We start from the raw sequence: 10,601 nt of genomic DNA, 5'->3' as shown, positions 1-10,601 counted from the left end.
CGGATAATGAAATGAAGGGACTAAGTGGGGTGTTGCTGCTTCATCTGCCCAGTGTCTGAGCACACACTGAGACTGTCTGCAAGGTAACAGGCAGGTAACCCTGGCCGCTGGCTTCTGAGGGGTGAAATAAGTCACTTAAAATTATTTCTAAGCAGCACCACGCTCACAGCTGCCCTCTCCTGGCATGATGTGCCTTCTGCCAAGCTCTCTTCCTACATCAAAAACATTTGGGTGTGTTGGAGACTTTGCTCTTGCTCAGGAATGGGGAGAAAACACAGATCAGGGCTCCCACCATGTTGATCTCTGGTTTAAAACGAGCCAGGCTTCCCACACCTCCTGGGAAGGCTGGTACAGGCAGCCCTTAACTATCCAGGGATTTCTGCTGGTGCAGCTCAAGGCTCTGCTGGGATAAAGGAGGCCTTGGGGACAGAGAAGGACGGAGCTTTTCCCAAGTGACTGGGACAGGGCCAGCTTCTTAATGTTCATCTCCTGCTTTAATTCCAGCATGCTCAGCTGCGTTGAGAACGAACTGTGTTGGATGGACAAAATGAAAGGAAAAGGGAACCCAGGGTCCAGGTATGCTTCTGCATCTCCACGTGTTCAGCCACCGCTTAATTAACTAAGCATGCTTATATGACAAAGAAAACCACAGACTTTTTCTGAGTTAAGAATTTAATAATAGAATTTTTTCTTTAAAAATAAAAACCTAAGCTCGTTGGGTTAGAGAGCAGTAGATTTAAGTGCTTTATTTGAAGGTTGTAGCTGCGAAGCCACTCTGTGCGTTGAGGAGCAGATCAGTAGTACCAGTGCAGGGCCAGGGAGAAGGCATCACTGCATGTAGGCATAGCGCCAGTCCGTCAGAGGCACATGTGTTTCTTTGACAGCCTGGGGAGACGTCCAGCGCAGGATGTAGTGGGGGCCACCAGGTTTATCGTTGGTGCCTGTTTCAGAAGGAAAGAAAGTGCCAGGGACCACGAGATTGAGGACAGGAGACTTGCTGGGAGGGGGATGTGGCTCAGTGTGCGGCCATGTAGGTAAGTGTTGTCTCCAGGCAGGAGTTTTTCATCTCACCTGAGATGCGGGAGCCTCCGAAGGGCTGTTGAGCCACAACAGCGCCTGTTGACTTATCATTGATGTAGAAATTGCCGGCTGCGTTGCGCAGAAGGTTCCTGGCTTCATCGATGATTCTCCTAAGGAGGGACAGAAACAGCTGTGACCACGACAACAGCAAAAATTTATGCAGAGGCCTCTACCTTTCTATAGCAATTAAAACTGCGCAAAAAGAGCATCTGCATTTCTTTGCACGTGTTTCCAGGACCGCACATTATTTAACACACGCTGAAATGGGTCGTGCATACTTAGAACTCAAATTATCCCAGTTTTGGTTTTAGTTTGTTTCTAAGTTTTTATGGTTATAAAATGAAGGTAATTCTAACTTAAGGACGGTCCCTCTGTAAGCTCAGCCCTCCTCCCATATGCTCCAACCACTGCCTTTGGGCTAGTTTCTCACTGAAAAAGCATTTTTGGGCTGAAAAACCACTTTAGAGGCATCCCCTTCCCTCCGCAGCGGCAGGAGGCTAAAAGCAGCGTAAGCTTTGGATGAAATGCTTTCAGCGCAGGGGTCTGGAGAGAAGCGACCTCGATGGCTCACCCCAGAAGGGGGAAAAGCATCTTTGCTGTGTCGGGATGCCGCAAGGCAGCATGGATTTTGGGACTTACTTCTCCTGGGCGAAGACTGCCCCCGTGAGGCCATAGGGCGTTGTGGTGTCGATCAGCTCCAGGACCTCCTTGTACCGCTTCTCTGGGTAGACGTACACCGTGAGGACCGGGCCAAAAATTTCCTGTACAGCAAAATAATCAAGCGCTCAGCGGGGACCACCTCCAAAAATAAGCTGTGGGCACTTCAGTACCCGATTAGCCAAAAAAGTGACAAAGAACAACATCCCCGCACCAACTTGCTGTACGACTCCTCTCTGTGTGCCCAGCGGACACCTCCGGATGGGACCTGCGGCCCCTTTTGCACCTTTCCTGCCCCCTCCCTGCAAACTTCTCTCACCTCTTTCATGATGGGATCCTGTGGGTCTTTGCTCTCCACAATGCACGGCTCAATGAAGTATCCAACGCTGTCGTCGCAGCCGCCTCCTGCCAGGATGGTGAGGCTGGACGACTTCTTGGCGTGCTCGATCCATTTCTTTATCCGTGCAAAAGACTGAGGAAAAAAAAAATAACAAAAAAAGAGTGTGGGTTTGGGGGTCTAAAAGGAGGTTTACGCAATCCCTTTCAGGGCTATGCTGCTCTTAGCTGGAAGAGCACTCAGGAGGAGAGGTGAGAGCTGGGAAAACAGACCTGGACACTCTGAACCTTATGTCTGAGATAGTTTCTCAGCAAAATAACCCACTTTTCAAGAGGCACAGTGACTAAGGCATGCACTACTCCAGGAGGGAGCAAAAGAGGGCTGATAATCAGCTCTGACTAATCACTGATGTTCATACTTTGCAATAAAACCCATTTAACCTAACGCTTAATGAAAGCCTGGTGGTGTTACCTTCTTCTTGCACTGGTAGAAACATGAGAGGTGAGCTCACCTTGTCATCAATCACTGCGGAGAAAAACGTCCCAAAGTCCTGGGCGGGCTGCAGGAAGCCAGAAAGGAGGCAATGTAAGTACATACTATGCCAAAAAGCTAACTCTGAAATTAGGAGGAGCTGAAATTCCCCAAATAACATTTCCCCACTCCAAACACACCTCTGTTTGAGGGCACAAGCTACCCCTTTTCAATTAGTCTGCAGTATTCAGTGACTTACACAATCCTTCCTGCAGACGCTGGCTACAAGTTAATTTCTAATCACTGAAAAAAGATGAAGGGGGGGGGGGGGGGGGCACGGGGGGGCGGTGGTGGGGAGAACCAGTGGATAAAAAGCTCGGTTCAATAGGAATTAGTAGCCAGTTACCGCAGTCTCTAATCCCATCAACCACCCGCTGAGCCGCAAAGCCCTTCAGCAGCCCGGCAGCTCCGCTCACGTCTCCCACTTTGATCTTCCCGTGCTCCTCCAGCAGTTTCTCTTTGATCTGGGGCCACAGCGAGTCCGGGGCGTAGAGGCGGGAGCAAGCCGAGCATTTTTGGCCGCCGTACTCAAAGGCCGAGCGCAGGGTCCCGTTCACCACGCTGGCCACGTCAGCCGAGCTGTGCACAAGGTGAAAGTTCTTGCCGCCGCACTCTGGTGCCGGAGAAGGGAGGAAAAGGGGCAAGGAAGGAGTTGTCAGGGCTGCGCCAGCTGTGAAAAGCACGAGCCACAGCCATGTCCCTTGCAAGGGGCTCGGCCAGCTCTCGCCCTGCCTGGTCCATGGTTCTTCGGGGAACAGGGACAGTGCCACAATCCCAGGGAGCACAACGCCAGAGCTGGAACAGGCTTACAGAACTGATGGAGAAGAGACCGGCCCAAGTTCCCAAACTTAGGGTGGAGGTTCTGCAACCCCAGAGAGCCACTGTCTCCCGCCCAAGTGCCAGCTCCCTGCTGTAAAAGCCCACCACCCTGTGCCGGTGTGAGCCAGTGCTGTAAGCTCCTCTAAACACCCAGCGCACCCAAACGAACAAGCTTTACGCTTCTACCAGAGAGGGTGGACAGGACACAATTTACTGTGTCATTTGCTCTCTGCTCACAAGGAGAGGAATCCTGACCATCACTTCAGTTTCTCCCTGAGCAGGGGAAGAAACTGAAGCCCCCCAAGCCCTGCATGGCCTCCCCACACCCCCCCAAAAAAAGGTGTAAGAAGTGGCAGTTACCTCCAGCCAGGCGTGGGAAATTGCGGTAGCGATCCAGGTTTTCGGAAACCTGCTTCCAGAGCCGCTTGAAAGTCCTGGAAGAGAATGGAGGAGCTGGTTAGTGCACTCTTGCCTTTGCACAGGGGTGGCACTTGGAAAAGGCACATGTGGGTGACGTGCCCTGCTGAAGGGGACCCCAGCAAACCCCTGCATCCAGCCCCAAAAGAAGGGATACCCTGCAAGCGGAAGAGGAGATGCTAGCTGACGATGAGACCCTTGGTCTCAAAGCCATGGCACTACACAACAACTCCCTAGTTTTAAAAATAAGAAACTGTTGCAGTGTCACAGGGAAGACCACAGGAGCGAGCACCCAGCAGAAGTTTCTGTTCTTCCCCTTTCCCCCCTTCCTTTCGGTCCTTACTGTGACAAACCCCTTGGCTGCAAAACAATAAAAATGCTAATAACCTCCCACCAGGAGGCACAGCCGCTAATACTAATTTATGAGCTTCCCACCTTTAAAGCACAGTGCTCATCAGACCATGTCCTTCACCGGTGGAGCAGGGTCCCCAGGTTTAATAGCCCGTTACAGGCTGCCGGGGCCCTCAGCGTCGCTAACACACTCTGACGCATGGGCAGAGCGCAGGTTTGCAAATCTACATGGAGCTGGCATCGCTCTGCCAGCACAGTGCGGTTTGTCAAGCCAAATCACAGCATCTCTGGGAGACAGGACAGTGTCACATGCAAGTTTGCCTATTCTCCGTGCCTTGAGCTTAGCAACAGAAACTCCCTGCTATTAAATGCACTCCCTGTAGCTAGAAAACCTGGTTAGACACTTTTTTAAATCGGTTTTAAAACCGTACTTTAAATATGTTGTGTAAGGAGGGCCCATTGTCTGCCTGCTACCCTACTCAATGCTGTCCTACATGTTCAAAGGACCAGCAGATGAGCACCCAGCATCATCTCAGCCAGCGCCTCCTCACCCCTCTCCCCGCTGCCGCTCCCCTCCCCAACGTACGGCACGCTGCCGGTGAAATTGAGCCCGCAGAAGTGCTCGGAGCTCGTGACGGTGTCTCCGAACACGGGCCCATCCGCCGGCACGAACTGCACGACGTTCGGAGGGAGCCCAGCTTCGAGGAGGATCTTGTAGACAGCGTAGCTGGAGAGCAGGGCAGTGTCACTGGGCTTCCACAGCACCACGTTTCCCTGGGGGGGAGGAGAAAGTCAGCACATGAGGAAAGGCTTCAGCCCCAAAGCAGGTAAGCAATTCTTAAATGCTCTGGCAAAAGCCTGTCCTGCAGCCCACAAGCAGGTGGTACGGGAGCAATGGCACCTTTGGGTGCCCAAAGCATTGGTTTTGAAAATGGCCTGTGATAGCCCTGGTCAGCCGAAGGCACAAAAATCCTCCCCTTTCACACCACCGGGCCGCTGTGCCAGCCTTTCACACTCTCCCTTGCGGGGACGCACAGTTTTGTCTTCCCTAAAGAGGAACCACAAAACGCAGACCTGTTTTACGTCTTGGGAAATGGGACGGCGCCGCTAAGAAATATGCTTACAACACTGCAAGCGCTGTCACTCACCGGCCAGCCAAAGCAGTGAAATAAAACCTCACGCCCGGATTAATCGTGCACAAGCAAACAACACAATCGGCTGGAAAACACAGCACTAAAACGCCGGTGGCGGCACCCCACCTCTTTGGCTTCACGCCACCGTCCTCCCTTCGGATCCGTGACCTCCCCTGCGCCACCATCACACTGCTTGGCTCCCACCGCACGTGACCGTGCAACAGGGTCACAGCCCCGGGGCAGCAGGAGGGGGATTTTCGGACTCAGTCTCAACCAGCTACTTGCTTTGCCGGGACTCGTGGTGCAGGCAAAGCTCCTCCCCAACCCCCCCCCCCCCCCCCCCGCCCAATCCCTTCCACTCCAAACAGTGAGAAAACTGAACCACACTCTGCAAAAAATCTCCAAGCAACTGCGTAACCTAACTCGGGCCACAGCTGGAGACTGGATGCCCTGCAGCCTGGATACCGGTGCGGTGCGGCAACTGCTCCAGTCCCAAGAAATTCCGCTCCCGACGCTGCAATGGCATTAACCGCATTGATCTCTCCAGCCATTTAAGCAAGAGCAGTATTTAATTCCCTGGGAAGCGAACTGTGGTGACTAAAACACTGGGGCTCTAATTAATACCCACTTATTAAGCACCATTTTCTCCTAAATTTAATTCCAGGTACCACCTGCCCCTGAGCTTGTCAAGTCACCCGCTGATGTCCTGCTCCTTTTTGCCCCAGGCCTGGGGTGAGCAGGAGGATTTCATCACCCTGCAGCAGGCCGGTGGGAATTTATTGTCACACTCGAGGAAGGAGAGGCAGATGTACTGCAGGACGCCCAAAACAGTTCACCCAGACCTGCCAGCACAGGCTTACTCCATCCCAGCAAGGTTCATCTGCTCTGGGATGAGCTTACCACCAAATACCCCAAAGCTGAGGACCTTCCTCGAATCCCAGGGTGGGAGGAATGCATCTCCCTCCCCCAAAAAACTTCCCAGCTCCATGTTAGCTTCATGCTCTTCCCTCCTTCTCCCCTACAAAAGTGAGAGGTTCAAATGCTTCAACCTTGAATATGACTTTAAAATGTGATGTCCCCAAATTAAAAGCTTGGTGTTCTCCCTTATCGCAGCCTCTTCCACTTCCAACAAAGGACACTACTGCTGGAGGGACCATCTTTGGTGCCAGGATGAAATCTGAGCCTAATTAGTAAAGAGCTTAGGACAATTTTGTGGGTTTTTTTTTCCCAGTGCAACAATAAATTAATTAATCCTAGCTCAAATTCATCAGGTTAATACAGTCTCTCCTCAAAACCCACCCTGCAAAGGCAGGAGCTACCCACGCTCGACGGGCACACTGGGATAGGACACGTACAGAAATGCTGCTTACTAATACTTTGACTTTTTGGACCATCTCCTGTCTCCCAGTTCGCTGCTAAATGCCAGGAGCCACAACCCGCTCTCTCCTACCTTCGCCCTAACACACCTGCTGTGCCCAACAAATGTCACCCAAGAGGAGCCTGAGCACTTCCAAACTGATTACACTTTCATATCGCAACAGCACCCTGAAGCCCCGTTCACAGAGCAAGCACCCCACAAGAAAATACCCAACACGCCCCCCAACCCCCGCTCCATATTTCTCATCCCCCTCCCTCCTGCAGTATCCTGACCTCCTCTCAACCTAAAACCCAACCTAGAAGTGAAAAGACACCTTGCTTCAGAATAAAAACCCCAGAAGAGCAGGTTTGAGGCAGTTTTTCCTTTTCCAACGCTTCCCCCATCACACCTTGTCCATCAGTGGCCAGGTCTAAACTCCAGCCACTAGAATGCATTCTTGTAATTAAAGACATCTGAGTCTAATCGCAAGACAGCTGATTGAATTCAAGGGGACCAACAGACGCAGGACTCCAGGTGTATCCTATTGAACAGCACCAGAGAACCACAGAGGCCAAACTCAGCCTCGGAGACAGTAGGTCCCCCTCCCTCCCAGCCTTTCTCCAGACTGTTCTCTCCACGCCTGGCTCTCCTTAAACCCCACCACAACACTCACCATCAATGCCGGAGCCCCTGCCAGGTTGCCGCCGATTGCCGTGAAGTTGAAGGGAGAGACGGCTGCCACGAAACCCTGCGGGTGGGAGAGGAAAGAGACCGGTGGGAGCACGGTGACTCCTCTCACCGTGGCGTCACACCGCACCTTAGGGAAAAAAAGGGAGCTCCAGAAGCAGGGGCACAGCCCCAGCCCTTTTCCTCACCTCCAGCCCCCGGTAGACCATGCTGTTGGTGCTGACGTCCACGCTGATGGGCTGGCTGTTCTCCAGCTCCAGGGCGTACTTGGCATTGAATCGGAAGAAGTCTATCAGCTCTGCAGCAGCATCGATTTCCGCCTGGATGACTGTTTTACCCTGCCGGGAGAGGTCGCATCAAATAAAAGCACTGAAGGGGAGGGCGTGGGGAGGAATGCAGCAGCCGTGAGCCGCAGCGGTGCGGCACAGCAAATCCGGATGCGGTCTGTGGGTTGCCTCTCTCATGCAGACCACGTGCTCGCTTCCGAAAGATGCGGCTTCTTGCAAGTCCCCATCCTGCAACATCTCCTTCGCACCAAGCAGAGGCAAATGTGGCCCGTGCCCTGTGCCGGGAGACATCACATCCACCCATGTTCCCCCCCTACCCTTTAGTGCCTCCCCTGGGAAAGCCAGGGCTGCTGGGGCATTTTGCAAGGGAAACCCTGATAATCGCAGCCCACCACACCGGTTGATCCTGTTCCCATGACGCTTGACTCCCAGCGACAGCTCCCTTCCTTCTCAGCAAAGAGGCAAGGATCAGTCTGTAACCCCTCGCAGCACTGGCACTTCTAACGCTATGGACATAATCCCACTGCCTAAAAATACCTTGGCAGCTCCTCCTGCCCTGCTTCCCCGGCTCCCCACATTCCCTCCCATTCGCCCCAGCTATCCACCAGGTCAATCCCATATCTCCCTTACCTGCCCAATCATGGTTTTGGCCAGCACTTCTGCTCTCCTCGGGCCGCTCAGCATGTCAGCCGCCTTCAGGAAGATCTGGGCTCGGTCCTGGACCGGTTTCAGGTCCCATTCCTTCCTCGCTGCCAAGGCAGCGTTAATGGCTTTGTTAATGAGCTCCTGCAGAAGAAAAGGGGAAAGGCAGCAAGGAGGAACTCAACATCTCTCCGTCACCAGGTCGGAGGGGAAAGTGAGCGGCCATCCACCCCCAGGCAATGCCACAGCAGCCACCTTCCCATCACAACCCCAAATTTGCAGCTCCTGGTACCAATTTGTTCCAGGAACTGAGCAGCAATTAGCGTTTCATCCAGACTTCTCACCGGCAAGCGTTGTAACCCCACTGCGAGATAATGCTTGCTAAACCCAGACAAAGTGCTGTCGCTCCCCCCCACCTCAAAAAAAATGAAAGGAAGAGGGAGGGCAATGAGGTGCACTCACCTTGTTGGCATAGCAGTACTTGGCCACCTTGTGTGCATGATTAAATGGCTGAAAAGAGAAGAAAAGCCTCTGTAGTTATCAGTCCGGCAGCTCTCCCTCCTGCCAGGCACATGCCCCTGCTCTGTTCTCACTTGGTATATAAGAACTTGCCCCAAACTCACCGACAGCTGGTACCGCACCGTCGACGTCCACACCTCTTCTCCCCCGATCACACACGGGATGGATTCCGTCTTGCCCTTCAGGTCAGCAAGTGCCTAAGTAAGAGGAGAGCACTGCGGTGGGACTTGCGCATGCAGACCTTCAGCAGCTGCCCCCCCCCCCCCGCCCCGCTCCATCCATCCTCGCCCCCAGCCCCACGAGCAAAGGGAAACCCGGGGACGGCTTCTTTCCGTCCCCTGGGTATGGGGTGCCCGCGGGCTGGAGGGATGGGGACAGGAGTTACAACTCCCAACTGTCCCCAAAGGGAAGGAGCGGGTGCTGGGCAGGACGGGGCTTCCCCCCACCCGGGGAAAGAGCCTGGGGTTGCTGTGCAGCACCAGAAGCAGAAACCATGACCTTAAAGACACCCCCCCCCCCAAAAAAAAAGGTTGATCCCCTGCGGTGGTTACCTTCTGAAGCGCTGCTCGCTCGGGGCTCCCTGGTTTAAACTCGAGGATCGGCTCGTTGGTCACCTCGATGGCCGAGCGGTGCTGCCATCTCCGCCTAGGAGAGGAGCAGGACAGACGCTGAAATCCCCCCGGCGTCCTCCTTCCCTCCACACCCTCGCCCCCCAGTAACACGTGTCTTACTGCCCAACGCGTTCCCTGGCCAAACCGGCCACGCGCGCCCAGGCACCGCACCGCGTTATCACTCCCGCGCTCCATCCCGCCGGATAACGACGCCGGAGCTGGGAACCGAGCCTGGACATCGTAGCCCCCAGCCAACTATCCCTTCTCCTTGCTACGCAAAAGGTGCAGGAAGAGGAATTCCAGAGGGACGAGGCGCAGGGCAAGCTCCGAATCGATGCCGTTTGCTCCAACGCCCCAACGCGCCGCCAGCTCCTGGCAAAGTCCAGGACGCGGGGGCAAAAGCCGGGCTGGCACGCTCTGCCCGCTCCAGCGAGCAACTGGACCTTGGCAGCTCGGGGACAGGAGTTTCCCAACGCGGCTTTGGTATTAAATTGCCCCCCTCAGCGAAAAAGGGGGCAAAAAGGAGGGAAAAAAGTGCAAAGACGGGGAGGGAAACGCAGGGGCTCAGCAGCGGGGAAGGTGCCCAGTGAGAAGCGAGGGAAGGCCGGACCGGCAAAAGGGCCTAAAGGCAACGCAGGGCCAAGGGGAGCCGGCGGGTCTTCCACCCGCAACGCCCCGCCACGCGTGGAAGTGCTGCAAGGAGGGGGTCGGCGGGGGGGCGGGGGTGTGTGGCTGCTCCTCCGCCCCCTCCCACAGAGAAGGGGGAGCGGGGAGTGGGAAGGGGAGGGAAGGGGGGGACCCCCCCGGCACTCACCCGCCGCCCCGCAGCCCACGCAGCGCCCGCCACATCCCGGCCCCGCCGCCTGCCCCGGCCCACGGCCGCGCCCAAACCACCACCTGGGGAAAGGGGGGGGGGGGGGGGAGGCGGCTAAGACAAAACCATAAAATTAAATATTAAAAAAAAGGGGGTGGGGGAGGGAAGAGGGTTGCTGGCAGAGCGGCCCTACACCCGCGCGCTCTCTGTGCGTGGGGCGTCTCCCTCCCCACCCCCCGTGGGGCGGGAAGGAGGTGGTGTCGTCCTCTTCCACACCCCACCCCCCCACCACCGCGGCGGTGGTTGAGCCCGGCCGACGGGGCGGCCGCGCGCCGCGGCACGTGGGGGAGGGAGGGGCG

General features: G+C 55.2%; 1 protein-coding gene across 1 annotated transcript; it reads right to left on the bottom strand.

Annotated features, from left to right (window-relative positions):
• Positions 1-660: 660 nt before the first annotated feature.
• Positions 661-10,382, bottom strand: ALDH4A1 (aldehyde dehydrogenase 4 family member A1). The gene is made up of 15 exons (XM_049809368.1): positions 10,243-10,382; positions 9,369-9,462; positions 8,922-9,014; positions 8,761-8,808; positions 8,287-8,442; positions 7,558-7,707; positions 7,356-7,430; positions 4,779-4,966; positions 3,785-3,858; positions 3,022-3,218; positions 2,586-2,633; positions 2,057-2,209; positions 1,720-1,841; positions 1,072-1,190; positions 661-941 (listed from the first exon to the last, which is right to left on the bottom strand). The coding sequence occupies exons 1-15, from the start codon at positions 10,275-10,277 to the stop codon at positions 829-831; spliced, it is 1,665 nt and encodes a 554-aa protein (XP_049665325.1). The 5' UTR covers positions 10,278-10,382; the 3' UTR covers positions 661-828.
• Positions 10,383-10,601: the final 219 nt, after the last annotated feature.

This window comes from Accipiter gentilis, chromosome 1, assembly GCF_929443795.1.
Source record: "Accipiter gentilis chromosome 1, bAccGen1.1, whole genome shotgun sequence".
Lineage (NCBI taxonomy): Eukaryota > Metazoa > Chordata > Aves > Accipitriformes > Accipitridae > Astur > Astur gentilis.
The sequence above is the reverse complement of the archived record's forward strand: the minus strand, read 5'-3'. Positions and strand labels throughout refer to the sequence as shown.

Excerpts from the sequence above, each read along its gene's own strand:
- ALDH4A1 (XM_049809368.1), bottom strand. The coding sequence starts at position 10,277 with ATGTGGCGGGCGCTGCGTGGGCTGCGGGGCGGCGG. Across the intron at positions 4,967-7,355 it reads CAGGGGCTCCGGCATTGATG|GGAAACGTGGTGCTGTGGAA; the intron begins GTGAGTGTTGTG and ends CCTCCCCCCCAG. Across the intron at positions 2,210-2,585 it reads CCGCAGTGATTGATGACAAG|TCTTTTGCACGGATAAAGAA; the intron begins GTGAGCTCACCT and ends TTTTTTCCTCAG.